Below are 26,737 nucleotides of genomic sequence, written 5' to 3'. Positions count from 1 at the left end.
TAGTTAAATTATTCCACCTGTATGTTTTTATGTTTGTGTGTGTGTGTGTATATATACTCCTTGGTTTCTGTTCCCTGTTACTGGATCATTGTGTTAACCTCCCATGTGTTACAACCCTGTGTTAACGTACCTGTAGTTCCCTGTGTTTGCTTGAGTTAGTTCAGTTCAGTTTGAGTCAGTTCTGCCTTCTGTTGCTTCCTGGATTAAAACCCTCTTAGTTTTGCAATTCTGACTTCCTTGTCCTGCTTTTGGGGTCCACACCACCTCCCCTATTATGACAGAATGATCCACTTCATCTGCTTTTTCCTCATAACTAGAAACTGGACTTATTTCTGCTTTTCATTGATGCAGTCTAAGTCTTCAAACCCAGACTTGACTCACAGTTTCAGTGTGGTTTTTTGTTTTCATGCCATTTGTGAACTGAATCAAATAAAAAAAAAATAAAAAAAAAAGAAGCATGCAGGAAAAAACAAACAAATATTCATCATTCAGGACCTAAATGTTTTCAATTCGTCCAAAATCAGAAGTGTTTTGCCTGAAAATCAGCCCCAAAAATGCATCTGTCACATCTGTTCCTCCACGCTTGACTGCAAAACGGTGGAGCAGCGTAGTGTTTACACAATAACCACGCTGCGATAACTACAAGAATTTGACTGTGATTCACTTTGACTTCATGAAAAGTTACACTAAACTGTGTGTGAAATAAACGCAGATTTATGTCACAGATATTGTAATAGTGTCTTTTATCATCTTTTTCTTTCTTACTTTAAAAGTGTTTAGGTGGTTATTTGGCGGTGTACAACAGGCAGAAGAGGAGAGAGTGAGGGGACAACACATTCTATATCTTATCAGCCAATTAGAAACTACTTCTGCTTTTCTAGACGTGACCTGTAGATCTCCTTCTCCAGCTCCCTGGTTACTCAATAAACTATTATCAGCTGTTAGCACAAACAAAGTCTACATTTAGTAGAGGGGTTTCTGGAGACATCAGTTTCTGAAACTCCTACGGAAAGATCACTTCACTCAGAGAATGAGTGTAGCTTTCTACTATCATTCATGTACATTATCTGGTTGTGTATACCACAACAACCATTCAAAATTTCCAAATTTGTGTCTATATTAGTTTGTACATCTGATTACATTAACAATTCTCCTTGTGTGTCACATATTTGGTTGACAGAATGAAGAGAGGTTGATTATTTTTTCTAAGTCCTATTTCTTTAACCATATTATTTATGTGATTTAGTGTTACAACAGTCAGCTCAGCAAAGGAAGGTAGAGGGATTATAGCCTTGCTCATTTCAAAGACAGCAGATCTGTAGGGAGAAAACCTTTCACCACAGTAGAGGAAAATGTCTAGCTACGCTGTTGGTTGAAGTTATTTTCCTATTTCAGGGTGGCCATTTGCAAAAAGTATAAATAGTATGAAGGTGTCAGTAAGGTGTTTTCAATATCTCAACTGACTTTATCCAACTATAAAAAAAAATAAAGAAAGGAAAATGACACAGTTACATCTTTTATTTTATTAGCCACCAACACCCACTGCCTTTGTTGGGAAAGGTGTGTTCAGTTATTCGGGACAATCTAGCTACATCATCTCTGTATATTTTACAATATTCTTTTTTTTTTTTTAACCATTGAATGGTATAAATAAATTAAATATAATTAAATTAAGGAAGGAGATATGCAGAAGATTAGGGTAGTGAAGATTTCTCTGCATGAAGAGAAAGTTTAGAGTATTTGTAGAGGGACACAATAAAGTGGCAATGAAAAGGCCCCATTATGCCAAATGGATATTTTGATCCAAATTAGGTAATGGAGACTAAAGGGAGGTCCAAAGTGTGTCTAAAACCACAGAGCTGTCACGCCACTTTAATGAAATATCTTATTGTAGAACATCTTAACAGAACAACAATATTTTTCAATCTGTATCGATGCAGCCGGGGTTAGAAAACCAATATGCAGGCTCAAGGGACAGATGGAATGCATGAATCCTGTTTAATAAGAAGTACTTACAAGAAATGCAATTCGGGAAACATGACAAGACATGACATAACAAGACATGACATGGACTGGCTACAGACTGGCAAAGAGGAGCTTAAACCAAGGGATATAAATACACTGAGGAACGCTAACAAGAAACAGGTGGAGTGGGTTAGCTAATGGAAGCCAAGTGAACTAATGACAGGAAGCACAGAACACACAAGGGAAACTTACAAAATAAGACAAGACAGGACTCAAATAGATCAGAAAACAATACCTAGACCCGCAAATCATGTAACATTAGATGAATTAATTAGGTCTCTTTGGTATTATGGGTTCTCAGCAATGTCAAGTTGAAACTTGATTATTTTATTAAAGTTACCAAGTAAAATATGAAGCTGTCATTTCCTATTTGATTTTATTTCCCCCCCCCCCTGAACTGCTTTATGGAGAAGACAGGATCTTCAGCTGAAACTCAAACTCATTTTGACAAATGTTCTATGTGTGGGACGTGCCGTTTGAAACAGTGGGACTTTAACTTCCAGAAGAAGGAAGGAATGTACCAAGACATTACAGTGCCTGCAATGAAAAGCCCAGAGCACCTAATTAAATGTGAAGTCAAAAAGCCAAAATGTCACTCTAAGCATAAAGTCAGGAAACTAGCTCCTAATAGAAAGCTGTGCAATGCAGGCCTGTGCAGAGACCTCTGCAGGGGCAGGCGTTGAAAGTCAAACAGGGGGCACATCAAACCTGATTTTAAAAGACAGCATGTGAGCAGGAATCTGGTAATGACACAGCTGTTACGGTTGCAATGAACAACCTGTATGTGACACTATGTATAATTATCTACTGCAAGATTTTATGCTGGAATGGACGTCACAGTTACAAACCAGCTGCAAGATGAAGATGGGGAAAGAGTGTGTGTGTGTGTGTGTGTGTGTGTGTGTGTGTGTGTGTGTGTGTGTGTGCGCGCGTGTGTGTGTGTGTGTGTGTTGGGGGGGTGGGGGTGGAGGGGGGATCAGAATAAAACAACATTAATCCAATCTCCAACTGTTATTTGTGTTCTTTTTAATCAAGCCTGGGTCTGCTTTGCTACTGGTTTGAATTTTACTCTTCATAAATCAATCTTCATTACTTTTAGGCTGTGTGGCTACTTCTCTCTATCACACCCTGGTCAGATGTAGACAGCTTCAGTTGAACTTTAATGCCATTACACTAATAGTATTGTAAGAATGGAAAGAGTAGTACCACTATTCCCTTCACGTATAAACACACAAACATTGCGTGGCACGAGTCCTAATGACGTCAATTCATCCATGCACTCACACTTGGCTTCATAATGCATTACGTTCAATAATTTTAATAGCTGAGGCGCCCAAGTCAGAAAAAAAAAGAAAATAATGCATATCATAGTTTTTGCCCTTATTTGAGAGCCTTTAATGTAAATATACCTTCATCTTGCAAAACCATGAAACAACTTATTTGGCTATTCTCCTTGTTTATGCAGCCTGGGCAAGAAGTTCCTTTACAGGAAACTATAACTGGGGTTCTCTTGCAGCAGTTTATTGCCTTGGACAATCTAACTGTCCCCAGTCCTGGGTACAGTCTATTGGGCAAACAAGCAACAATAATAAAAGAAACGACAAAAAGAATACGGCAGTGGAGTCTGGGCACTGGCAGAAAAACATACAAAAGACACTTATTTATTGTTTATCCGAAGCCTATTAACTGACATATGTAAAATACAAAATTCTGCGTGCATTCACATATCACAATAGTTCCTTTCTACATGTTATGCAGTGGAAATAATTTCTCATCATTCCTTATAGGGCATGGCACTGTCCAGTCCAGAGCACATGCAACAATCACATTGACAGACAGGCAGAAAACATCTCTAATGGAACCTCAAATACACAAAAAGCAGCACATATTATCTCTTTTTTTTTTTTTTGTTTGTCCAGCATTTAAGCAAGCAGAATGAATATCTGGGAGGACGAAGCCATCAACTGTAAGGAGAACCAGAAATTTACAAGTTAAATCAGCCACATGGGCTGTACAGTGGCATAGTGGTTAGCACTCTGGTCTCTCAGCACAAAGGTTGCTGGTTCAATCCTTTGCTGGGGCAAAGTTGGACAGTGGCTTTTCTGTGTGGAGTTTGCATGTTCTCCCCATATGAGTTGGTTCTCTCTGGGTACTTTGGCTTCCTCCCACTGCATATTAGGTTTTTTGGTTACTATAAATTGCCCATAGCAGTGAGTATGAGTGTGAGTGGTTGTTTGTCTCTATGTGGGCCTGTGATGGCCCTGGACTGGAAAGCTGTCAAGGGTGTACCCTGCCTTTCTGCTGGGACAGGCTCCAGCTTCCCCGCGACCCTTTGTCAGATTAATCAGTTAGGATAATGTATGAATGAAATCAGACACACTAAAAGAAAGCTCGGTGACAGTGTCACATACAGAGTAGAATGTGTTCAGGCAAAAGGCGGGCCAGGAGAACCCCAAGACCAAGGCAGTCGGCAGCCACCCCCAAGCACAGAGCCCAGCCCCACCTGCCATACACTCCAAAACTTGCCCAGTTGAGTTGTCAGTGTTTTTTTGTTGTAATGACTAAGTGTGATCAAAACTGGGAGGTGAGCCGATACGGGGTGCGGTGATCAAGACCTTGATGGCCTTTCTCACCACCCAGCACAGGAAAATGGGCCAAAATGCCTCTTATAAAGTGTTTGCAGAAAAAGGTTTCTACTCCTGCGACATCGCTATCTGGTGGTTAAGATTTACAACATGGGATGCTTTTACGTATCAAGGAATCCAAACAATGCAAACTGCAGCAGAGGATAGACAAACCATGAATGTCACAAAACACAACCAACAACACTAGAGCATTTCTTAGAAAGACTTCCCATCCCTAAGTGAGAGATCATTTTAGTTATTTATCACACATAACCTGGTTACATATATATATATATATACATAAAGTTTATTTTTTAAAACACCTTTCATTTACAATGTTGGTATCTTCAAATGTCATGTCTGAAAAGGAGTAGGCAGATGTATCAACTTATATAATCCTACCCAATTTACACAATAAAACTCTGAAACTGGATAGGTGACATTTCGTCTCTAGTCTGCTCTTCCCAGCTTCCTACATGCTTCTTCTTGTCTGGATAATTAGTGGGCCACAAACCAACGTAAATTGGTGCATCCATCCTCTGCACCAGTGTGTTACATTAGGCCCTACAGCGGTTCCATGGCTTGGTAGCGTCACACGTCACTGCAGAATTTAGGTGGATTGTCACACACTGACATATGATTGAATGGCTGGTGGCAGGGTCATCCGCTAATAACAGTAGTTGTTCTTGTGAGAGGCCAAATGAAGGGTGCATACAAGGAAAAGAAAACTTTAAAATGTAACAAATGTTTTGTAAAGGAAAGGATTTTGGTCAATAAACTGCATGTTAAAAAGAGCACAGAAGAAAATAAAGCAAATATCATGTCCTGCCTTCCTGGCTTCATGTGCACTTTCTAGTCTTATTTGGCTGCACCTGACAACGACATTGACACACGCCTGTCCTTTATTATCACTGTCACTACAAAGCCAGATCAGTCTACTAATGGAGTTACCAGTCCATCGTCAAACTGTCCTCATTCCCAGTTCCTGCCTTTAATCAAGACTTTTGCAGCGAATAAATTAATCTTTGACCATCTAAATCCAGTCTTTTCTGAAATCCTGACACTAAACGCTGGTAAGATTGAGGAGAAATTGTACAGAGCCCCCAGGGACTTTTCATTGCAAGTCTGCCATAAATAGCAGCTAAATGGCACATACCAGCGGTCAATGATGCTTCTGAGGAAGGGTTAAGAAAGAGACTGATCATTTTTGAGCCAGTAAAACTATAAGAAAAGCCAGTATGATGTCATATGATGTATTTTTTTGATACAGTTAATGTCTTCAGTTTTTTATCGTAAATCACATTGATCAGTTAAAAAGAACAGTCACAAAAATGAATGGAAATAGGAGTTTATTTAATAAATTGCCAAAAAAAAAAATACAATCAATTGAACTTTACATTCTAAATACAGGCAGCCAAAACAGTAAAGCAGCAACATGTTTGTTATTTTTATTTCACATACCCCATGGTCTACACTTGCAATTACTTCATTATGTATACGTCAAATTATCCCTTTTTGCAATGGAACACAAAAGAATTGCAAGGCAATCTCTCCGTGTCCCCATGGGCTCAGCAGAAGTTGTTACTTTTGAGAAATCCATAGTCTATACCTTTTAAGTGAGAACATGTCAAAGCCACTGGCCAAAATGCACCCAGAGACCACTCAGTGAAGTGGAAATAGAAGCGTATCCATTCAACCTGTTAGGTTATTCTAAGCCTGTTGCTTTAATTTATTTTTATTTTGTTTAATTTTTTAACAAATATTGTTAAATATGTCTCTTGAAAATAATGGAAATTGCTAAATGGAACAAAAATATAATTTCAGTCCATCGCACGCACCAGACCAAGATAAAGCTCTGATGCACAGTCAAATCAATGAGCTTTTCGTCTATTATACTCCTTTTTCTCAAAAAGCTTTCCAGTGGGTGAGCAGCGCCAAAGCCCATTTGCCATCCAAACAGTCCCTCGGGATTTAATAAAAGTATTGGCTGTGCAATTTTTGTGAGAAGACTTCACGAAATGTCAAAATGCAGACAGTTCAGTGAAAGGTATGACTGTCAGTTTGGCTTCTGCGCCTGCAACCGCTGAAGGCTGAAAGTCCAAAACATCTCATTTATTTATTCAGAGGAAAAATATAGCAGCTGTTATTTCATATTACTGTAACCCATCAAACCTCCTCTCCTTCTTCGCCCCTCTCTTTTCCACATCCCTCCTCTATCTTTGCTCGCTCTCCTTTTTATACTTTTACGATTGTGTGTGTGATTAAGACGAATGCAAAGTAAAACAGTTTCATCAACCGTTTTGACAAGGAAGGTGACAGCGGGCTTGCGGGGATTAGGTTTATGGACCCAACATGTATAATAACACAGAGACACATAAATACCTTCAATATATCAACAGACACAAGGTCACGGCATTTTCTTGTAAGGACAGAATGAAAATGGAAAGAGGGCCATGAGCTGGACAGACTGAGGCACGATGAGTCAGTGGGCTGATAACGCAGACAGACTGAATCACTGGCCTGACAGCAGGAAGCAGTTTGTGGGGATGCGTATGCATGTATGGGTATGTGTGTGTGTGTGTGTGTGTGTGTGTGTGTGTGTGTGTGTGCAGCAGTCTCTCGGGGAGGAAAGCACAGGGAGATTCATGAGATGATGTTTTTAGGAGGGGGTTGCTAAAGGTGGGGAACACCAGGCCTGCAGGTCCTGGTGGAAGCATGATGCTCTCAAATCCCACACACAGGCTAAAAATATCCTCTTCCCTTTATTCCAACTGGATTCATTCTCTTCTTCCTCTCTCGCTTCCACACATACTGTGCACACAGATGCACACGTTCTCTCTGGGGTCTTATGAGTATTACGTTCTGGCACACATGCCTTCTCTACTCAGTTTTGCTTTAATACAGGAATCTGAAGGAACGTTGCTGGTTCTTTTTCCTTCTCTACCAAACTGTGCTGACGGCTTGTTGTAGACTTTTTGTAACTGGGCTTGAGGTTTTTTATGTTAGTATTTTCTAAAGCTGCTAAGATGCATTTCTCTTTCCTCTCTCTATCCTTTCTCCCTCTGCAAACTCAACACAACTACAAAGTTTCAAGAGCCAGTCAATTTAAGAGCTGCACCTTTATGGCACAGTACACAAAAAGCAGAATTGGCTAAAAAAAAAATAGATGAAATAAAAATTTTAGGTGGGATTTTTCATTTTCAAAATAGAAGAAAATATTACATAACACATGACAAAACCAGTACATGTCATATTTCTGTTGATTCAGACATTCAGGGCACTTAGATTTACCCGTTAAAAAGCAACAAATGGAAAAAAAAAAAAAAAAAAAAAAAAGCAACAAATGAACCATTTACACTCAGTGAAACCACACTAGTTCCATGGCCTAACTATATATATATATATATATATATATATATATATATATATATATATATATATATATATATATATATATATATATATATATATATAAAAATAGCTAAACAATGTGCCCTGATTCCATTTCAAATACTCTCCATAAGTGCTGCAGAAATACAGACCTCTGAGCATTTTTAATTTACACACTTCATGCAACATTACAACTGTAATGTTTATTAGCAGTTAATGAAATTGTAGCTCATAGAATTACACAAAGTGGACAGTATGTTAATGTCTTTTGTGCACATTCTGCTACACTGGAGGACACAGCCAGTGATGCAAAGACTGACAATATTACTTTTTTTCTAAAATTTTGAAGTCTTTGAGCAGTTTTTTGTTTTGTTTTGTTTTCATTTTTTTTATTCATTTTTTTTTAATATATATTTTGCCTTTTACTGGATTTTGCATGAGGCATCAGAGGGAGCCTTAAACTCTCAGGACAAAATGTTCTTCCACCCACGTGCATCAGTCATGTCATTCAATAAATGAGGAAGAAAAAAAAAACACATGCATTGAAACAATTGTGCTATGAAAAATCAAAATGCACAAAAAACTCAATAACTACCTGTACACTCAATCTCCTGATCATGTAGACACAGGAAAATCCTTGTCTCCATCCTGCTTCCATTATTGTTCTATTAATAAGAATTAACAAGTTGAAAAAAATTCATCTGACACTAATTTTCTTGGTCTTGCCCTTCCACACTGTCAACTTATGGCTCTCACCCCCGCCTGCCTCTTTGATCATTTCCATCTATATTTAGTTTCAACCTTCACCTGTAACATGCTGCCTGCACACTGTGAACTGGCTTACATTAGAGTCATCACCTCATTAGCTACGAGAACCATTCTGAGTGCAAACAATGACATCTGTGCTATAACTGTGTTTACCTCCTGTCATCTGTGTTTGCCACAATGCATTACAAGTGCATCACAGTGCAAGATCCTTTTAGTGAGGAAATTTGGGTTTCTGTTTTGCAAAAAGAGTAAATGAGTTCTGAGTTTAACTAGGTGAAAGTTATCTAAGGTTTTTTCCAAAAGAGTGATTAACTCAACAAAGATGTTCAGGCCACTGAGCATTTGGTTCAGAGAATGTGGTTTATGTTTTAAGAATGCAGAAAAACTAGCTCACATGTGCAGACTGAAAGTTAGCTTTTTATATAATCTCAGTGTTTGAGGTGGGGGGTGGTCAACAGCCTCATGAGAGCTGCTACAGCATTAGTCATAAAGAAAGTGGTGCAGGCTAATGAGACATGTAGGGTGTGATCTAAGGATTGGCAGCACTAACTTGTTTTACTGCAAACACTGTCCTCTTGTGGTAAATGTTGTGAGGTGACACCCCCAACATGAATGATAAGTGACGGTTGTTTAACCAGCATAGCCTGGGATGAGTCTGAAAAGTTGCTTAATTTGTGAGAAATTAAAATTAAAAACAAAAAAGGTTTAAACATTAAGAGAGAGTTGTTGGTGGTTTAAAGTGACATTGTCACTGATGATGACATACAAACACTATTAATTAAGTATATAATATCGGTTAATGTTGCTGGAACTGAGGATTTCCCCTGGAGAGCAGGTGTGCACAACAGTTCAGAAGCTCTGGTACATGAATGGACTGGTACAGCCTTCAAACATGCAGGGCCTGGTTCTCACCAATGGCTGAAATCGTACTGCAGTATTTATGTTTACCAAAATGCACAAGTGTTCTTAAACAAAACAAAACATCAATAAAATATACAATTCTATCTTTATGAAAAAAAAGTGTCAATGTTTTCTATGAAATGGTAAAAATTTTGTTTCAACATCTGACATGTTTTGGGGGGAAAAACATGGATTTATTAGTTTTGTAAATCACTATAAATTTTTATTTACATTTTTACGCTGGCCACTTTTTAAAATCAGGGCTGCATTTTTTTTTTTTTTTTTAAATGAATTATTTAATCTTTTGTAAAAGTATTAAACTGATTTAGCCCAAGAAAAAGTCGTGGCAGTTCAACAGTCTTTGCCGTGGAGCCCACGCCTCCACCGGAAGTGAGCCTTTGCTCTCACGTCACTTTCCCCAACAGCGCGAAAACGGTGTCTCGTGCAAGCAGAAGTGAGCAGCAGCACAGCCAACACTGTCCTGGGTGAGTTCAGTATGGAACACATATGAATGGTTGCACACCATTGCTTTCAGTAAAATTAATATTTGTATGACTTAGCGCCGGTTCAGTCCGTTTGTTCGAGAAGTACGTATTGTCGCGTGATAGCCAAACTTCTTCGTTAGCTAGCAAGGCGGGTGACATTAAAGTTACTGTTTAGACGAGCTTATAAGGTTTAAGTATTTCCTTAGTAGGTGTCAATTTATGTAAACCGAATTAAAAGTAAGATTTGTTATTTGTAATTTCGTAAATGTCAACTAAATGACCCCGGAAATTCGTGTTTCTTTGGAAAGGTATATTTACATAAGTTTACACGCACGCGCACTCATGCAGACACGCATACAAATATAAACACACACCCACACTCTTCATCTACAAGATAGGCCAAAAACAAATTTAAAAAGGGCTCCCCACACAAATGGACAAAGAAATTGAAAACGTATTTCAAATTTAATAATGAATAATGCAGATTTAATAGGATTATTCAACATTTTGAAGTAGTAAATCGTTTTACGAGTAAATACACAATTGACAGAAAAAGTCTCAGGCTTTTATCAGTAAGGCTGAACTTTTTGCACTTTATTGGATCAAGTTAGACTGAAAATCAATTACTGCTACTACTACATCTGCAAGAAAAACGAAAGATTATTCCCCCAAGCAGTGGTACTAGAGGAAATAATGTTTGTAATGTAATAAGAATTTTTAAGCGGGGTAATACTCCATCACATGGATGTTAAGTACATCACTGCTTGACCAAAGACGACTGAGAGTAGGGCTGCAACTAACGATTATTTTAATAATCGATTAATCGGACGATTGTTTTTTCGATTAATCGCTTTTTAAACTTACATTTTAGTTTTACCATTATTTCTCCCAAGTAAGTTTTGATAAAGCATCTATATCATGTCTATATTAAAATTCTGACAATACCCTCCTACATACCTGGATTTGGCACCTGACTAAAGCATAGTACATATTTTTCACAATTTATGTTCTTGAAAAAAACAAGAAAACACAAATAAGTGCAGTTTACTGCATTTTATTTGTTCTATTGTAAACACTGCTCATACCTGAGCCAACTTTTCTTCAGAATTGTAAAAGTGCAAACAATTTATTAAAAATAAAGTGTCCATTGCATGAATGCACCTCTAGTTTAAGTAAACCTATCAAAAGGTCGTTAACAAAATAGCCTGCTATCTGAAAAAGAGCAGTAAACATTTAGAAAATAAGTGCATATTAAGTGCAATAAAAAAAAATTCTGCTTTTCACATAACAAATGTTGCAAATCTTAGGTAATTCATGTATGTTAACTAAGATTTAATTCAAGATCTGTCTGTCTACATTTCAAGGAACTCCAGGAGAATTACATTGATAGAGGACTTAACTGCTCAACTAACAACAAGCACCCACATTCCTGAACATGTGTAGCACTAAAAACTATTGAGCTGACTTTACAAAAGACATTGTACTGCAGGAATAACAGTTTTTGAGATTGCTCAAAATACTTTGTTTGCTACTATGTTTCCCCTCTTAAAACAGTTCACTTTTTAAAAAATGTATACAATTCAAAATTTATTAACACTTGACAACATGCCACAAAATAGTTCATCCCTGAATTCAAACACTAACAATGGGATATGAGGTAGAACAGTTATTTTCAGTCATTTGATAAAGTACTTTGCATTGTAGTGAAGGAAGGTCAGCATGTCCACATGTTGAGGGCTTAGGCTTGCTCTTTTTTTAGAGGCTATGTGTCCAGCTGCAGAAAACAGCCGCTCTTCCACCATAGACAGCGGCCTCATGTCGTTTACTAGCATGTTTAAAATATTGTCTGTTAATGGTGCACATTCCTGCGGTGTGGGCATCTTCTTGTTGCGCACGAATTCGCTTATGCTGGTTTGTTTTTTCCTACAACAGACAAAAAATGACAGAATAAGCCTATATTTTAAACTAAAATAAACACATTTTACCCAAAATATGGTCGTACGTAATAAAACAGCACAAATACATTTAACTTGAAACTTAAGTTACATTAAAAAAAATCTATCGATAGTTAGTAAACTCACCGTGCCGGCTCTTGGTCCTCGGCTTCCACGCACACATGCTTTCGCTTGAGGTGCTCTCTCAGAGACGTCGTGCTTCCGTGCCAGGCCAGGTCATATTTGCAGATTCTGCAGATCACTCGGCGTTTCTGTGGGTTTAATACAAAGTGCTCCCACACTTTGGATGACTTTGTTCGTGTACTTTTTTCTCCAGTTAAGTCTCGTTTCTTCTTTTTTCGCTTGGAACTTTCGCCAACTACCTCCGCCATCTTGCTTGTATGCCGTGTGTATGCGAGAAGCAAAAGAAGGCCAACTATTGGCTGTTCGCTTCTTCTCCTACTAAATGGGTGGGCTTTAACTCATTACGGCCACACTTTGGTCGCGGTTACAACAGACCGGCTCAAAACACGACAGAAGCTACAAACTTACGGTAAAAACAAGTTAATTAGCAACTAATCGATTATTAAAATAGTTGACAACTATTTTAATAATCGATTTTAATCGATTAAATCGATTAGTTGTTTCAGCTCTAACTGAGAGGTAATCTGGCTGCTTCATGTTACAGTGAGGTCTTTTCACAGAGGATGTTTAGAGTATTTGGTAGCAACACACAACCTTGAAAAGAGTTTTGCCTTAAAATGAAAGTAAATTGGAATTCAAATTAACCATATATATGGATTTAAAATCTGTCTGCCAGTAAATGACAGGCTTATAGTAGCAAATGTTAGAAAGTGGACTAAATACCTTTGCAATATTATTTTCAAGGCGGAAAATGTTATAAAATTGCAACCTTGGCTTTTTTTCTTTTTTTTTTTTTTTTGCTGAAAGGATGATCAATAATTGAGTTTGAAAATAATTTCTGTATTTGTGTTGCTTTAATTGTTGCAAATATATATCCTGAGGAACTGATGTTTATGCTTACAGTGAATGCCTTATTCTTAACAAAGCTCCTGTGCAGAGTGGTTTATTTATGAATGGCTTGTAATTTGCACGATTATTATTGAGCAAGTTGGACTGCAAACCAAAAATGATCACAGCACACTATGCAGTTTTGTTGACTTTCCAGCAAGTTGGCAAGACTTAATCACAAATTTTGTTAAAATACTTAGCAGTGGGCGGAGGGTAGGGGCAGACGCCAAATACTGCACTCTGCAGTTAATATGATTCCTTGGCTCATACAGTAAAACCCTTTTGACTGTTTCATTAATCCAAGATGTCAGATTTAACTGTTATGCTGTTTTTGATTGATAATAAGCAAAACTTGCACTGTCTTGTTTTGTTTTTTTTAAATCAAATTTACTCTTGTTTCTTTCAGAAAGCAAACATGTCAAAGATAGAAAAGATGAGCATCTTGGGGGTGAGGAGCTTCGGGATTGAGGATAAAGACAAACAAATAATCTCTTTCTTTACTCCTTTAACTGTTCTGGTAGGACCCAATGGAGCAGGGAAAACGGTATGAAGTATTCATATGGAAGCAAAACTTAGTATTTTTGTATTTTACAAGTGACCACTTAATGACACTTTGATTAAAACATTTCACAACAAAAAATTCTGCTATTATGTATTAACTCTTGAACAATATGACTTTTATTTGTCAGACTATTATTGAATGCCTGAAGTATGCAACAGCAGGAGAACTTCCCCCTGGATCAAAAGGAGGTGCTTTTGTTCATGATCCAAAGGTGAGTTCTTTAAACACAAAACCAATTGCACATTTCTAAATTTAAAGTGCTTTTAAAGATACAATGTGAAACATAACTTATCTACACTTGTGTGGAAAATGTTCATTTGTTTTAATCCAGTTTAAAAAAAAAGTTATGCTTATTTCTGTCTAGCTCTAAAGCACAATAGTATGACATTTTCATTATACTTTTAGGGCACAGTCACATCAGCCTTTTTGATTTAAATCCTAGTTCATTTGTTTGGAAAATCTGTTTCCTTTTGGGGGTACTGGGAATGCGTTAACAAATTCTGATTCAGATCAAAGAAACGAACTGGGTTTGCCTTAGGGCTGAGCGGTATGGCAAAGTTTTCATATCACGGTTTTATTAAAAATCGGTTTTACGGTATTCTTTTTTTCATACAAGTGTTCTTACCCTCATTACATTCTATTATGAAAAGAATTACTGCACTTGATTACCATCAGGGACTGTAGCCAGCTTTGTCGGTAATTTTCCCCGGTGTTCCGAGTACATGGTGGTGTTGCAGAAATATCTGCGGTCTGGCAAGACATAACTGGGATGCAGTTTTCACCATCGTCTTGAAGCCGTCTTTCCCTATGGTATTTATAGGAACCATATGCTTCAGGTGGAATGTGACTGGGTTAGTTGTCTCAACCCACCGCTTTTTTTTTTCATATGCAGTTGCTTTAGAAATTGTGTCTTGGATGAACGTCTGACTGCTACTTGCAGGTTCAGCTGTGGATGTGGATGGTGCAGATCTCGCCTTAAGAAATTCTTGGTACCCTGAAACATGTTTTCCGCTAAGGTGGTGAAGCAAGTTGCTGGTGTTACCACCGCAGGCTACGACTTTTGCTCGGCAGCAAAAGATCGTTGTTTGGTCCACATCGGTCTTTTTTTAAAGTTGAAGAACTTCCAAACCACAGATGTGGCTCCTCTTTTTGGAATTAGTTCTTCTGGGTTAGCAATGTTTGCTTTGTCTTAAGGGGGTATTCTGTTCTGTTCAAAACTTTCCTTTTCACACGCTGAAGTGTTTGTGTCCGGCAGTGAAATCGGTCCCCGCTGAAACACTCCAGACGTTCCGGATGTTGTTTGAGCCGGTATAGCTGTATATGAAAAATTAATATAACTAAAATAAACACCGGTTGCTGGCATGCACTGGTATACCACAAAGGCCTAGTTTTCCTTAAAAACATCTGATGCCGTCCTGATATGAATGCACTATGAATATCTGTACAACTTAAGATTTGTCCCAGCCCAAGCCTAAAACTCAGGTTGTTTTCATGTAAAGAATATGCAGGTTATGTGTACACTCATGCGGTGATCCTATACGTTTACAGGATGCCCATGAGACAGATGTGAGGGCTCAGATTAAACTGCTCTTCTCAGACGTCAATGGAGAGAAAGTCGCCATCCAACGCTCCATGTCCTGTACACAGAAGGCAAAAAACTACACTTTTAAAAGCTTAGAGCAGGTCATTACCAGAGAAAAGTAAGCCACTTCTACTATAATCTTAGAAATTAAAGCATAGTGTAAAATTTTGAGATTTAATATTAAGGTTATGACAACTTTGTCACCATGTTTGACTCCTTTGATGTTTTTTGCAGAGATGGAAAAAGAGTGAGCTTGTCTTCTAAGTGTGGAGAGCTTGACAGGGAGATGATTTCTGCTTTGGGTGTATCAAAGCCTGTGCTGAATCATGTCATCTTCTGTCACCAAGAAGAGTCCAACTGGCCACTTAGTGAGGGGAAAGCACTCAAAGACAAGTTTGACTCCATCTTCGCTGCAACAAAGTAAATTCGACACATTCTGTCTTGTTTTTGTTTTTTGAATTCCTAAGTTTAACCTTACCATATGGTACTCTAAATTTAACTCAAACCTACATGGATATGATAACACGCAATGCCAAATTTAAGGCATGTTTTTCTGTCTTTGTCTTTTTCTAAGGTATATCAAAGCTCTGGAGACAATGCGTCAGCTACGCCTGAAAAAAAGTCAGACAGTCCGAGAATGTCAGGTGGAGCTGCGGTACCTGAAGCAGAACAAGGAGAAGGCTCAGCAGATTAAAGAGACTGTGGAATCCAAGGAGGCTCAGCTGGCTGCCTCAAAAAACACCATCCAGCAGATAGAGAGCCAAATTGATCCACTTGAGGTGGGTTAATGGTGTATGATCATCATTATGATTGTTTTGTTGCTTTGTTGAATAATTATGTACAAGATGCGTAACTAAACCTTGGCAACTCTGTACTTACACCTGAATTTTCCTAAACATTTTTAGAATCGATTAATGGATATTGACATGAAGCTTGGGAAAGTAATGAAACTGGACAATGACATAAAGGCCTTAGACAGCAGGAAGAAACAAATGGAGGAGGACAATAAAGAGCTGGAAGAAACAATGGAACAGGTAATGCAGTTTTAACACATCTGACTTTTTATATGAAATAAAAGGCATAAATGAGAAATGATTTGAGACCTGCATTTAATTGAAATGATTGTTTTTTTAGTCTTCATTGAAATTCAGAGGCACTCTGAGGTAGTGAGCTGTGTGTGTTGCAGGTGTTTGAGGGTTCAGATGAGGAGCTGCAGGATGTTTACCAGAACCACCAGAGAACTGTCAGGGAGAAGGAGCGGAGGCTGACAGACTGCCAAAGGGAGCTGGAGAAAGCTGGTAGAGAATATCAGAGACTCAACAGAGTGAAGGCTGATCTCTTGGTAGAGCAAGGTAAAAAAAAAAAAAGAAGATGTTAATTGTAAATCATTACAAAATCAGGACAAAAGCATATTGTCACAGCCCTAATGGCATGTATATATTCTTTACTGCCGTGGCAGAATATCAAAATTAGACCACATTAGAAGTGGTAATACATTCTCCTGAAGGCTTATCCTTCATGAAGAAAAGGCAGGATAAAAGGATTTATTTTTAAAAAAAAAGGCTGATAGATAAAACTCCTTATTTTTCCCTCAGGCCGTCTGCAGCTGGAAGCTGATCGCCACACCCAGAGCATAAAAAATCGTGATTCTCAGGTGAGATGACGGAAGAAAAAAAACAAAGAACAGTTGTTCTTTAACATTACCACTTCTCCTACATTAAGCTTTTGACACCTAGATGTTTTCACATTGTCAGAATGAATGTGGTGTGATGTGAGGGAGTTGGGCTTTTTCCTTTCGTATCTTTCATGTGTGGTAAACATCAGAAAAATGCTTCAGTTGTGTCCCCTCTGTCTCACAGGTTCGCTCTTTATCATCTTACCTCGAGATGGAGGGATACGACCGACCCCCATTCACCTCTCTGCAGCTTGAGAGCTTCCATCGACATGTCACACAGAGATTAGAGCAGGAAAAAGAGACACTTAGTCAGGTTATGGTAAGAAATGCTCTATTTAAACTAAAATACATTATAAAAAAATACTCAACTTCTCAAACAGTAAAATGAATAAATAAATAATAATAAAAATAATTAATACAGTAGTCTGAATATTACCCTTTACAACAATACTGCACATTGCCAGTCTTGTACATGTATTCCTAACCAGAAGATTTATCAGTAATGCAGTTAAGAATTGAAGATATAAATATGTTGCATTATGTTTCTGTAAAGATTTTATATATTAAGGTTACACTCAAAAAATAATCACGGTAAAAATGTCGACTATGTATTTTAATAACATGTAAATTTTCCATCCAATTTTATTACATACATCCAATAAAAATATCCACATTCAAAGAATTTAAACAGAAAGAGAATCATATGAAGGTTTCCTAATACCTGAATAGATTTATTTCTTCTAAACCATAACCTTGCTCTGATTTAACAGGGTCAAAGTTGTATTAAATCTGAATGCACAAACAGGTCCATATTCAAGAACATCTCCATTAAAACATCCAAAGTGCTGGTCAGTTCTGTTCTGTCAATACCCCAAGTTCCAAGATCATCAGGTAGCTGTCCATTAACAGTCCCTTTGTGGCATTTTGATGCCATGGAGATACACCCAATGCCGCTTTATTTGTTGTTGCCTTGACAACTTTTGAAAGCTGCTACATAAATTGTTTTCAGCCCCTCTGCAATCACAATCCAAATGCAGAAAACACTAGGCTGTGCTGCTTGGGACCAAAATGTTGTGCCCAGTAGTCCTGGTCCAGTCCATCAGACATGTTTGGGTTCACTGAAGCATCTTGATTTTTCATGCCAGGACCTTTGGTGACAGTTTGTTGCCATCCAAGTTCAGCAACACTTTTTGGAAAAACTCAAATGTGATTCTGAGCTCCTGTGGATAACTCAAGTTGAGTGTGTAAATAAGTCCAAAAAGCATGGCCCATCCAGCTGAAATACTTTGCAGGTCTTGTAGCAACTTCACACTTTCTTTGACTAATGTGATCCGGTCATGTCACGTTTACTTGATTTAGTTACATTTACTGACTGTTTTGGGAATTCACTTTGTATCTAACTATATAAATAAATATACTTTTGCTTTTAGATAACTTACTTAAGTTTTACATAATAATATGGATTAATAATTTTGAGGGCCATGAATACATTTTTATTGTACTATCAAGAGTAGATAAATGGTATCTTTTATCATTTTATTGGGTGGTTTTTCCAGTAAATGATGATTAGTTAACTTCACAGTCACGCTCGCCAGTTCTTGCTACAAAGTTTGATGTTGGTTTTTTCTAAAATCCAACTTGAGTGTCTCGAAAAAGAGTATCAGTGGCAAGTCTGGAGTTCTGATATGTGCATCTAAATCTGCAATTTATTTTTTTATTTTTTTAAACACCCTGTCAGTTTCTGGGAAAAAAAAGAACTTTCAAATAGAAAAAAGAACTTTCAAATAGTCTAAAGTTCACTCTCTGGGCATTTGCAAAAGTTACCACATCATGATGTCAATTTAACCTCAGACTGAGAAACCATCGATACATATGGTTTTCATATCCATAAGCTTTTACTTATATACTGATTATTTTGTCCATTTAGGCTGATCTGCAAGAAAAGGAGCAGCAGAAGCAGCAGTCTATTGATGAAATGAGGGACAAGAAGACTGGCTTGGAGAGAACAGTAGATTTGAAGAGAGACATGCAAGGGAAGAAGCAGCAAGAGCTGAGAAGTATAAGGGCAGACCTGCAGAGACTTGAGGGTTCATCTACTCGGCTACAAGACCTGGAAAATGAATTGGCTAAAGCGGTGAGAATACACACACACACACTTGCAGTTTTCTGTGCCATGGGCGAGCTGATAACTAGAAGAAGCTCTTAATAAAGCAGTTTCAATCGTATTAATGTGTGCATCTCCATGCATTTCATGTAACTAGATGTTGTCAGATTCCACTGTCCCATTCTGGACATGCACATGAAAATACATACATTGACATTGTTGCAGACAATTAATAGTCAGCCAGCTTATTCTGCAAAATCTATAGTAGCATTTAGCGATATTAAGAGTCTTATGGAAATATAATTTGTCTATATCCACTTCAGATCTGTATTAATCACATGTATTGTAGCATGGAGTGATGAAATGAAGCAAAGGAACACAATGGGAATTGAAACTTGTAACTTTAACATGAACACCCACTCACTAGTTTGTGCTATTGTTTCTCTGTTAATTGGGGGGGTTGGGCATTTGACTTTCCTAGACTGAATAGAGGCATGTGTGGTGCATAGGTAGTCTTTCATTGTGGCCCAGGAAGTAATTATGTCTTTGGTTGAAGAACCTGAGTCCCAGATCAGAACCAAATAAGTTTTCTGATCTCACTAAGTGCTTTGACCCCTGTATGTTGTAGGCGTCCACAGGGTCCAAAATTAACACTCGCCAGGTGCCTAATGCGAGTAAATGTTCTTTTTTACAAGTAAATGTCAGAAGGCTATCTGCCACATGGCAAGTAAATGTTTGTACCAAATTTGTCATGTATTTACATTTTCATTTAGGTGGACTGCTTCTTTATGCTCCTCTGTTGTCTGCATGTATCAACGGCGAAGATGTCACACACTGACGCAAATGCACATGCCCGTCACAGGAGAACGCCTCCTACTACGGTTCTTCTATTAAACGATTATCTTAGTTAATTAGCATCAATATGTGGGGATTTTTATCAGGAGCCAGCAAGGCTTCCAAAAGAAAGTGAAATGGAGGATGAAATATTACGGCCAGTAAAAAAAATACGCTTGACCAGTGGATTTTTTTTTCATCTACTGGCCAACCTGGCTGGTGAACCAAAGAGTTTCAGGACACAGGGCGCCCAGCCATGATTAGATCTTCTGTGACCCATTTTAATTGTTGTTAAAAGCCTCACATTTGCTGTGATTTTCCTTAAAAAAAATTCAACATGGATTTAATTATTGATATGTTTGGAGTAGAATGCTGATTGTGTGTGTGTGTGTCTGTGTGTGTGTGTGTGTGTGTGTGTGTGTGTGTGTGTGTGTGAGATGCTTTTTCAGGAGTGTGAGTTGCAAAGTGCAACACAGAATTCCAATGTGGAAGAGCTGAAGGCTGAGATTGAGGAACTTCAGAGAGAAAAAACTGAGCTTGACCGCACACAGAGACAGCTCGACCAAGAAATGCAAATCCTCAACACACACACAACTGCCCGTACGCAGATGGACATGTTGAAAAAGGATAAGGTATTGATTATCTCAGAATGCTGTGAAACTTTTACCGAAACGCACTCGACTGCACTTCTTTTCCTATTTCATCATTTTGTTCTTTAAAGTTAGATCGGGAAAAGCCTGGGAATCTAACCTTGATGTGTTATCTTTTTTCTCTGCTTGTCCTTTTTCTACTCTTCTTTCAGACAGAAAAAGAGGACCAGGTCCGGAAGATCAAGTCTCGTCATGGTGAAGATCTTGTGTCCCTCCTGGGCCATTTTCCCAACAAGAGAGAGCTTGAGGACTGGATTTATTCCAAGTCCAAAGAAATCAATGGTACCAGGGATAAACTTGCAAAACTCAAGTTAGTGGAGCATTTTTCTATAAGAATAACTACACATTTTAAATAAAGATGTTATAGAATAAGTCAGTTTCTGGTAATTTGCACTGTTATTGTTTTCTTAAATCTTAGTAAGGACTTGGCATCAAGTGAGCAGAATAAAAGCCATATTGCCGCTGAGCTGCGTAAGAAGGAGCAGCAGCTAGCCAATGACCAAGAGAAGTTCTTCAATGTGTGTGGTAGTCAAGAACTGGAACAGGACCTTGAAAAACTGCAGGAAGACCTGGAAAAGATATCCAAACAAAGAGGTAAATGATCAGTAAGAGAAACGTGACATTTTTATTGTTTTTATAGTGTAAACTTAAGGTTCAGTGACTGTTAAAATTATCATTTTGGATGAATGCTCATACATTTAATACCCTAGTACTGATTATGATGTATTGCCTTTGTTTTCTCCTTATCAACTTGTCCTGGTATAGCGATGTTAGCAGGAGCTACAGCAGTATACACCCAATTCATCAGTCAGCTGACAGAAGAGAGGGAACCCTGCTGTCCTGTGTGCCAACGGACCTTTCCCTCAGAGTCTGATCTGGAGGAAGTTATCAGCGACATGCAGTCGAAGCTGCGTCTGGTGCCGGACAAACTGAAAAACACAGAGCAGGACCTAAAAAGGAAGGAGAAGAAAAGAGACGAGATGATGACTCTCAGACCCATCAGGTATTTTTATTTCAGTCTTTTCTGCAAGGGGAGACTAAAAGATGCTGAGTGGGTCCTTGAAGAGGTTTACATCAGTTCAAAGATATACATCATTGACAATTTTATTACCTTTGAATCTGTCATGATCTATATTGCCTTGAAACCTTTCCACATTTTTTCACCTTACAAACAGAACTTAAATATATTTTTAGATGTTATTTGACAATTGTTTTATAATTGTGAGGTGTAACACCAATGATGCACCGTTTCTTAAAGATGCATTACCTGACTTTCTGACCTTAAAATTCCGCATCTCTGACTTGTTTGATGACATAACATCTGTCATGTGCGTTTCTAAAGCAGCTGCTACCCAGCAGCATCCTAAGATGAAGAAATTGCACAACAACTTGTACATCCAGGATACGACGTGATGTTGTGGCAGTTTTGCTTTGTTATAATAAGGAACCGACTGTTTTGAACACGCAGCGTTGCTGATTCAGCAAAGAAAGGCAAGAAATGAAAGAGAAAAAAAAGGAGGGGGGGGGAAGACACGATTGTAATATGTTTTTTTTGGCTGGCTGGACAGCGCTAACAGGTCAGGTTTTGATGCAAGATAGGTGCTGAATCAGTCGTCGATCACAGGCAACGGACGGGTAAAACGCCAAAAGTTCTGTAGTGTGTCTTTAAATTATTTTAGTTGTAAAAATCTGAAAAGTGTGATGTACTATTACATTAAGATCTTTGCATTCTTACACCTGAAAAAAAAAACCTAGTGCAATCAAGTGTTTTAGATAGATATCACCCTTATTTAATTCATTTTTAGTATAGTACAGCTGTTCTACAAATGTTTCAAGTGCTCGGGAGAAGATGGGAGAATCTGTGTCCAAGACTACTGTTAATCATGTATTTCAGAAATCAGGTCTTTATGGAAGAAAAAGGAAAAGAAAGAAGAAAGCTTTTGTTGAAAGAAAGCCAAAGTCTAGTTTGCAAAGTTCCCTCCCCCACCCCAAAAGACATGAAGCTGTAATTTTATTAGTGGTGGTACCCAGCCATACTTACTACACTCGATACAGATAACCAAAAAAAAGTAACTAAACCTGAAAAAAAAAAATCATGCCAAATAGTTTCTTTTAAATCTAAATGCTTCCTCTGAACCAGGATTAGTGTATTATCATATCTTTGTTTCCTCTGTTTTGCAGAGATCTAGTTTTATGTAATCTTCTCCACTAGATGGAGCTAAATTCTTGTGTGATCTGGGTTTTACCTCTGAATTTCTTCATTCCATCTGGTGTTGAAATGAGCAATGATCCAACATCCTGCGTTTATATTTATTTGACAAAAGCAGTCAGTCTTAAAATTTGAACAGTTAATTTAAGAAGCAATGTTAAAGTTGTCATAATGAATTTAGTTGATGAAATTGTACATGCGCATCTGTCGTTTTCTCCAATCCTGTAGCTGAAAATGTTCACATTTTTTATGCAGATTGTTTAGTTTTGATAAAATTGCACTACTTTTATTCATTAAATTAAAGTTGTAATTCTCCTCTTCTTAACTAACATGACGCAATCTTCTAGAATAAAAAAAAAAGACACAATTATCTGAAATTGTTTTTGTAAGTGGCATCAAGATGTTTGCATAAAGCCAACTGTAGTTGGTGCTGCTTTCCAATAAAAGTGAAGCTGTATGATAAATAGATACTTTATTAACCCCGAAGGAAATTTTGAACACCAGCTGCTCGTGCACTCCTAAAAGTAACTTACATACAAGGTGAATAGGTCGAGTAAAAATACCTACTAAAATCAATAAATAAATATAGTAAAAAGTAATAAATGAAATAAAAACCAAGTGTTAATAATAGACAACATAATGATCATAATCATCATCATCATCAGTCTGCTCATAACATACTACGGCCATCAAAGCTCCACTCCACCTCTGCCCCCCTCCCTCTCCACACCCCTGCAGAATGTTGTACAGCCTGATAGCAGATGGGATGAAGGACTTTCTCAGTCTGTCTGCAGTACATCGGGCCAATAGCTGCCTGTTGCTCCTCTGTAGGAGTACAGAATACAGAGGATGTGTGTCATTGTCGATTATGGAAAGAAGCTTGGCCAGCATTTTTTGCTCTGTCACTGCCTCCACCGTCTCTGCCCTCATTTGATGTGCAACTATAGCAATCACTGAAAATAGAAAGCAAATCACAAGATGTGATTTGACTGATGGTTATCTTCTGAATTACATCTTCAGCACACTGGATGGGAAAACCACAGTGGAAAACATCAATTTCAAAACATGATGATTCTTTTTTTTTTTTACTGTTTTGCTGCATGAGTGCATAATAAGTGGTTAACGACAACCTCTACCGGTTGATAAGATTGGAGGTAGTCAGGAGTTCTTGTTCTCTTGTGTCTAATTCAACTTTATTTATATTCAAAGTGCAAAAGGGTGATATAAAAAAGTGGATGTCGCTTTTAGAGAACTTTCATGAGAACAAATCACAACATTTTTTAAACTTCATTTTAATCTTCAAAAGTGAATTTTAGACTTCCGGGTTGGGAGCAGAGGGAGATGGTTGACTGAACTTGAGCTCCTGACAGTAGAGCACTATTTCCCCCTAGAATTCAAGTAAACCCTTTATTTGACTACACATTATGAACAATATGTCGGGGGGTTCCAAGAAGAAAACCAAGAAGATGCAAGAAACAAAAGAAGTAGACGCAGCACAAGACGGAGAACACGTTAGTACAGAAAGAGAAGATGGCGGTGGGGACGTAGCGTTTCATGCTGGGACTTTACACGAGGACATGAAGCTGATCAGCCAACAAATCACCAACTTAAAAGCCGAATTGAAGACTGATTTGGGATCACTCAAGGACGATTTCAATAAAACAATGAAGGAAGAAATAAATGCACTCAAACAAGACATTAATCAGCAGCTAGCGGAAGCTAAGCTAGCTATGCAGGACCAGGGTAAGAAACTCCAGGAGGCTGAGACACGAGTAGAGGCGCTCGAAACGTGGTCTGCTGCAGTCAACAAGTCACTCCGACAGTCATTACTGGAACAGCAGAAAGTTATTGACAAGATAAATGACTTGGAATCCAGAGCAAGAAGAAACAATATATGCGCATTTATGGAGTCCCAGAGGGAGAGGAGGGAGAGTCTACGGGCCAATTTATTGAAAGTTTAATCCGAAATGAAAAGCTTATCGAGGAGGGAGTAGACGTCCAAATACAGCGAGCTCACCGCTCACTCGGGCCAAAGCCTCCCGCCGGTGCACCTCCCCGGTCCATCGTTGTCAACTTTCTTCAGTTTCAAATCAAAGAAACAGTCCTGAAAAACGCGTGGAAAAAGAAGATCTTAATACAGAATAAACCTCTGGCCTTTGACCACGACTACACGACGGCGGTGGTACAGCAGCGTCGAGCCTACAAGGATGTGAAGAGCGCATTAAAAGAAAAAGGCGTCCGATTTCAGTCTCCCTTTACTAAATTAAGGGTTCACTGGGATTCCGGCCCACGGACCTACAACAGCCCGAGAGAAGCCGCCCGCGAGCTACAGCGTCGGGGCTTTGAGGTACGTGAGCCCCAGGAGAGCGCAATATTCAACGCAACTTCCCTACTTGACCAACTGGACGGCGCATCACCATGGGAACGCGTCACCCGGCGTGACAACGAGGGAACTGTCAAAGCGCCTGCGCGAGCGGCTTCAGGAGTTTCAGCGCAACACGGTCTGATCTGCTGGATTTTCAATTTAAGTACTCTTCCTTTCTACACTGGGACACACAATTGGCGAGTAGCACAATTAAGTAAGGGTGGACATTTATTTACTTTTTCTTTGCATAGTGCTAAAGGTATTGTACTGCATCCTGAATATAGTGACTGCTCTATGTTAGGTAGACATCTGATCGCACTGGGATGAGTGAAGCTCGTTGCAGGGTATTCACCTATTCTAGGAGGGGGCCCTCAGTTAGGGTGAGGCTCTCCCCCTCAGTTATTGGGACTAGAGACCCAGAGGGTATAACTACCCTCTTTTTTTCTTTTGCTTTTTGGGAGTCAGTTAATTTATGTCGGTTTGTAACCCCTTTCTCTTCTCATGGGGTATACTGTTCTTGTTCTTGTCTGTTTTTTTGTTTCGGAGGCTTGCAGAGGAGGATCATTATGTTTTATAGTGTTAAGAAATGTCACAAAAGCTTAGAATAATGTCACTTAATATCAATGGTCTGGGCAACCCAAGGTAATGACAAAACTAAGGAAAGAAAATATGCATTTTATTTTCTTACAGGAAACTCACCTCTCACCACAAGAGAATGAAAAACTACAAAAGTTTGGTTTCAAAAAAACATTTTATAGCTCCCATATCCATAGCCATAAACGGGGGGTAGCAATACTTATATCAGACTCTGTGAAGTTTGAGATGTATAAGGAAATAAAAGACAAAGAAGGCCGTTACATTATTGTGAAGGGTAAATTTGAGGACAGTATTTTAACGCTAGTCAGTGTATATGCGCCTCCGAACAGCGATAAATCATTTTTCAAAGACTTCTTTGATACAGTATCTTTGGAGACTGAAGGGATTTGTATATGTGGTGGAGATCTTAATGTGACACTTAATTACAAGCAGGATACAACTAGTCAGAATAGAAATAAAAGATACTTGGCAAAATTTCTAAACACGATCCTTGATGAAACTGGCCTAGTGGATGCTTGGAGGTTCCTTCACCCTAGACAGAGAGACTACACACATTACTCGGTTCCCCACTCAACTCATTCAAGAATTGACTATTTCCTGATACAGAAAGAGAATTGTGATAGAATCACTGATTGTAAAATTGGGGTTGCCGACCTCTCCGATCATAATGCAATGTATTTGACTATTCAGGTAGACACACCTAAAAAAAAATACTGTATGGCGCCTTAATATTGGTATCCTAAACAATGGAAAAATTGTTAATGACATTAAACAGGAAATTGATACTTTTCTCAAAGAGAATGATAACGGTGAAACTGACCCATTAATCCTGTGGGACTCCCTGAAAGCTGTATTAAGAGGTAAACTAATAGCAATCACTACATATCTTAAAAAAAAGAGAATAGAAAAATACAAACAATCTGAAGGATCTTGAACAGAAGTTCAGGGAAAAGAAGGATCAAAATATTGGGAAACAAATAAAGGAACTAAGAAGTCAAATG

The 26,737-nt window shown here is 38.3% G+C and overlaps 1 protein-coding gene across 3 annotated transcripts in view; it reads left to right on the top strand.

Annotated features, from left to right (window-relative positions):
• The first annotated feature begins 10,104 nt into the window (after positions 1 to 10,104).
• Positions 10,105 to 26,737, top strand: part of rad50 (RAD50 homolog, double strand break repair protein) — a 38,280-nt gene continuing 21,647 nt past the window's right edge. For all 3 annotated transcript variants that reach the window (XM_079247593.1, XM_079247592.1, XM_079247591.1), the window contains exons 1-15: positions 10,105 to 10,192; positions 13,565 to 13,702; positions 13,848 to 13,931; positions 15,269 to 15,420; positions 15,537 to 15,722; positions 15,877 to 16,081; positions 16,208 to 16,336; positions 16,489 to 16,654; positions 16,898 to 16,956; positions 17,162 to 17,296; positions 18,905 to 19,111; positions 20,365 to 20,547; positions 20,718 to 20,875; positions 20,984 to 21,159; positions 21,331 to 21,568. In XM_079247593.1, the coding sequence (XP_079103719.1) occupies positions 13,574 to 13,702; positions 13,848 to 13,931; positions 15,269 to 15,420; positions 15,537 to 15,722; positions 15,877 to 16,081; positions 16,208 to 16,336; positions 16,489 to 16,654; positions 16,898 to 16,956; positions 17,162 to 17,296; positions 18,905 to 19,111; positions 20,365 to 20,547; positions 20,718 to 20,875; positions 20,984 to 21,159; positions 21,331 to 21,568 (2,207 nt within the window). In that variant the 5' untranslated portion in view covers positions 10,105 to 10,192; positions 13,565 to 13,573. The remainder of the gene's footprint in view (positions 10,193 to 13,564; positions 13,703 to 13,847; positions 13,932 to 15,268; positions 15,421 to 15,536; positions 15,723 to 15,876; positions 16,082 to 16,207; positions 16,337 to 16,488; positions 16,655 to 16,897; positions 16,957 to 17,161; positions 17,297 to 18,904; positions 19,112 to 20,364; positions 20,548 to 20,717; positions 20,876 to 20,983; positions 21,160 to 21,330; positions 21,569 to 26,737) is intronic.

Source organism: Telmatherina bonti, assembly GCF_933228915.1.
Source record: "Telmatherina bonti genome assembly, chromosome: 10".
Lineage (NCBI taxonomy): Eukaryota > Metazoa > Chordata > Actinopteri > Atheriniformes > Telmatherinidae > Telmatherina > Telmatherina bonti.
This window is presented reverse-complemented; position numbering and strand designations above follow the sequence as displayed.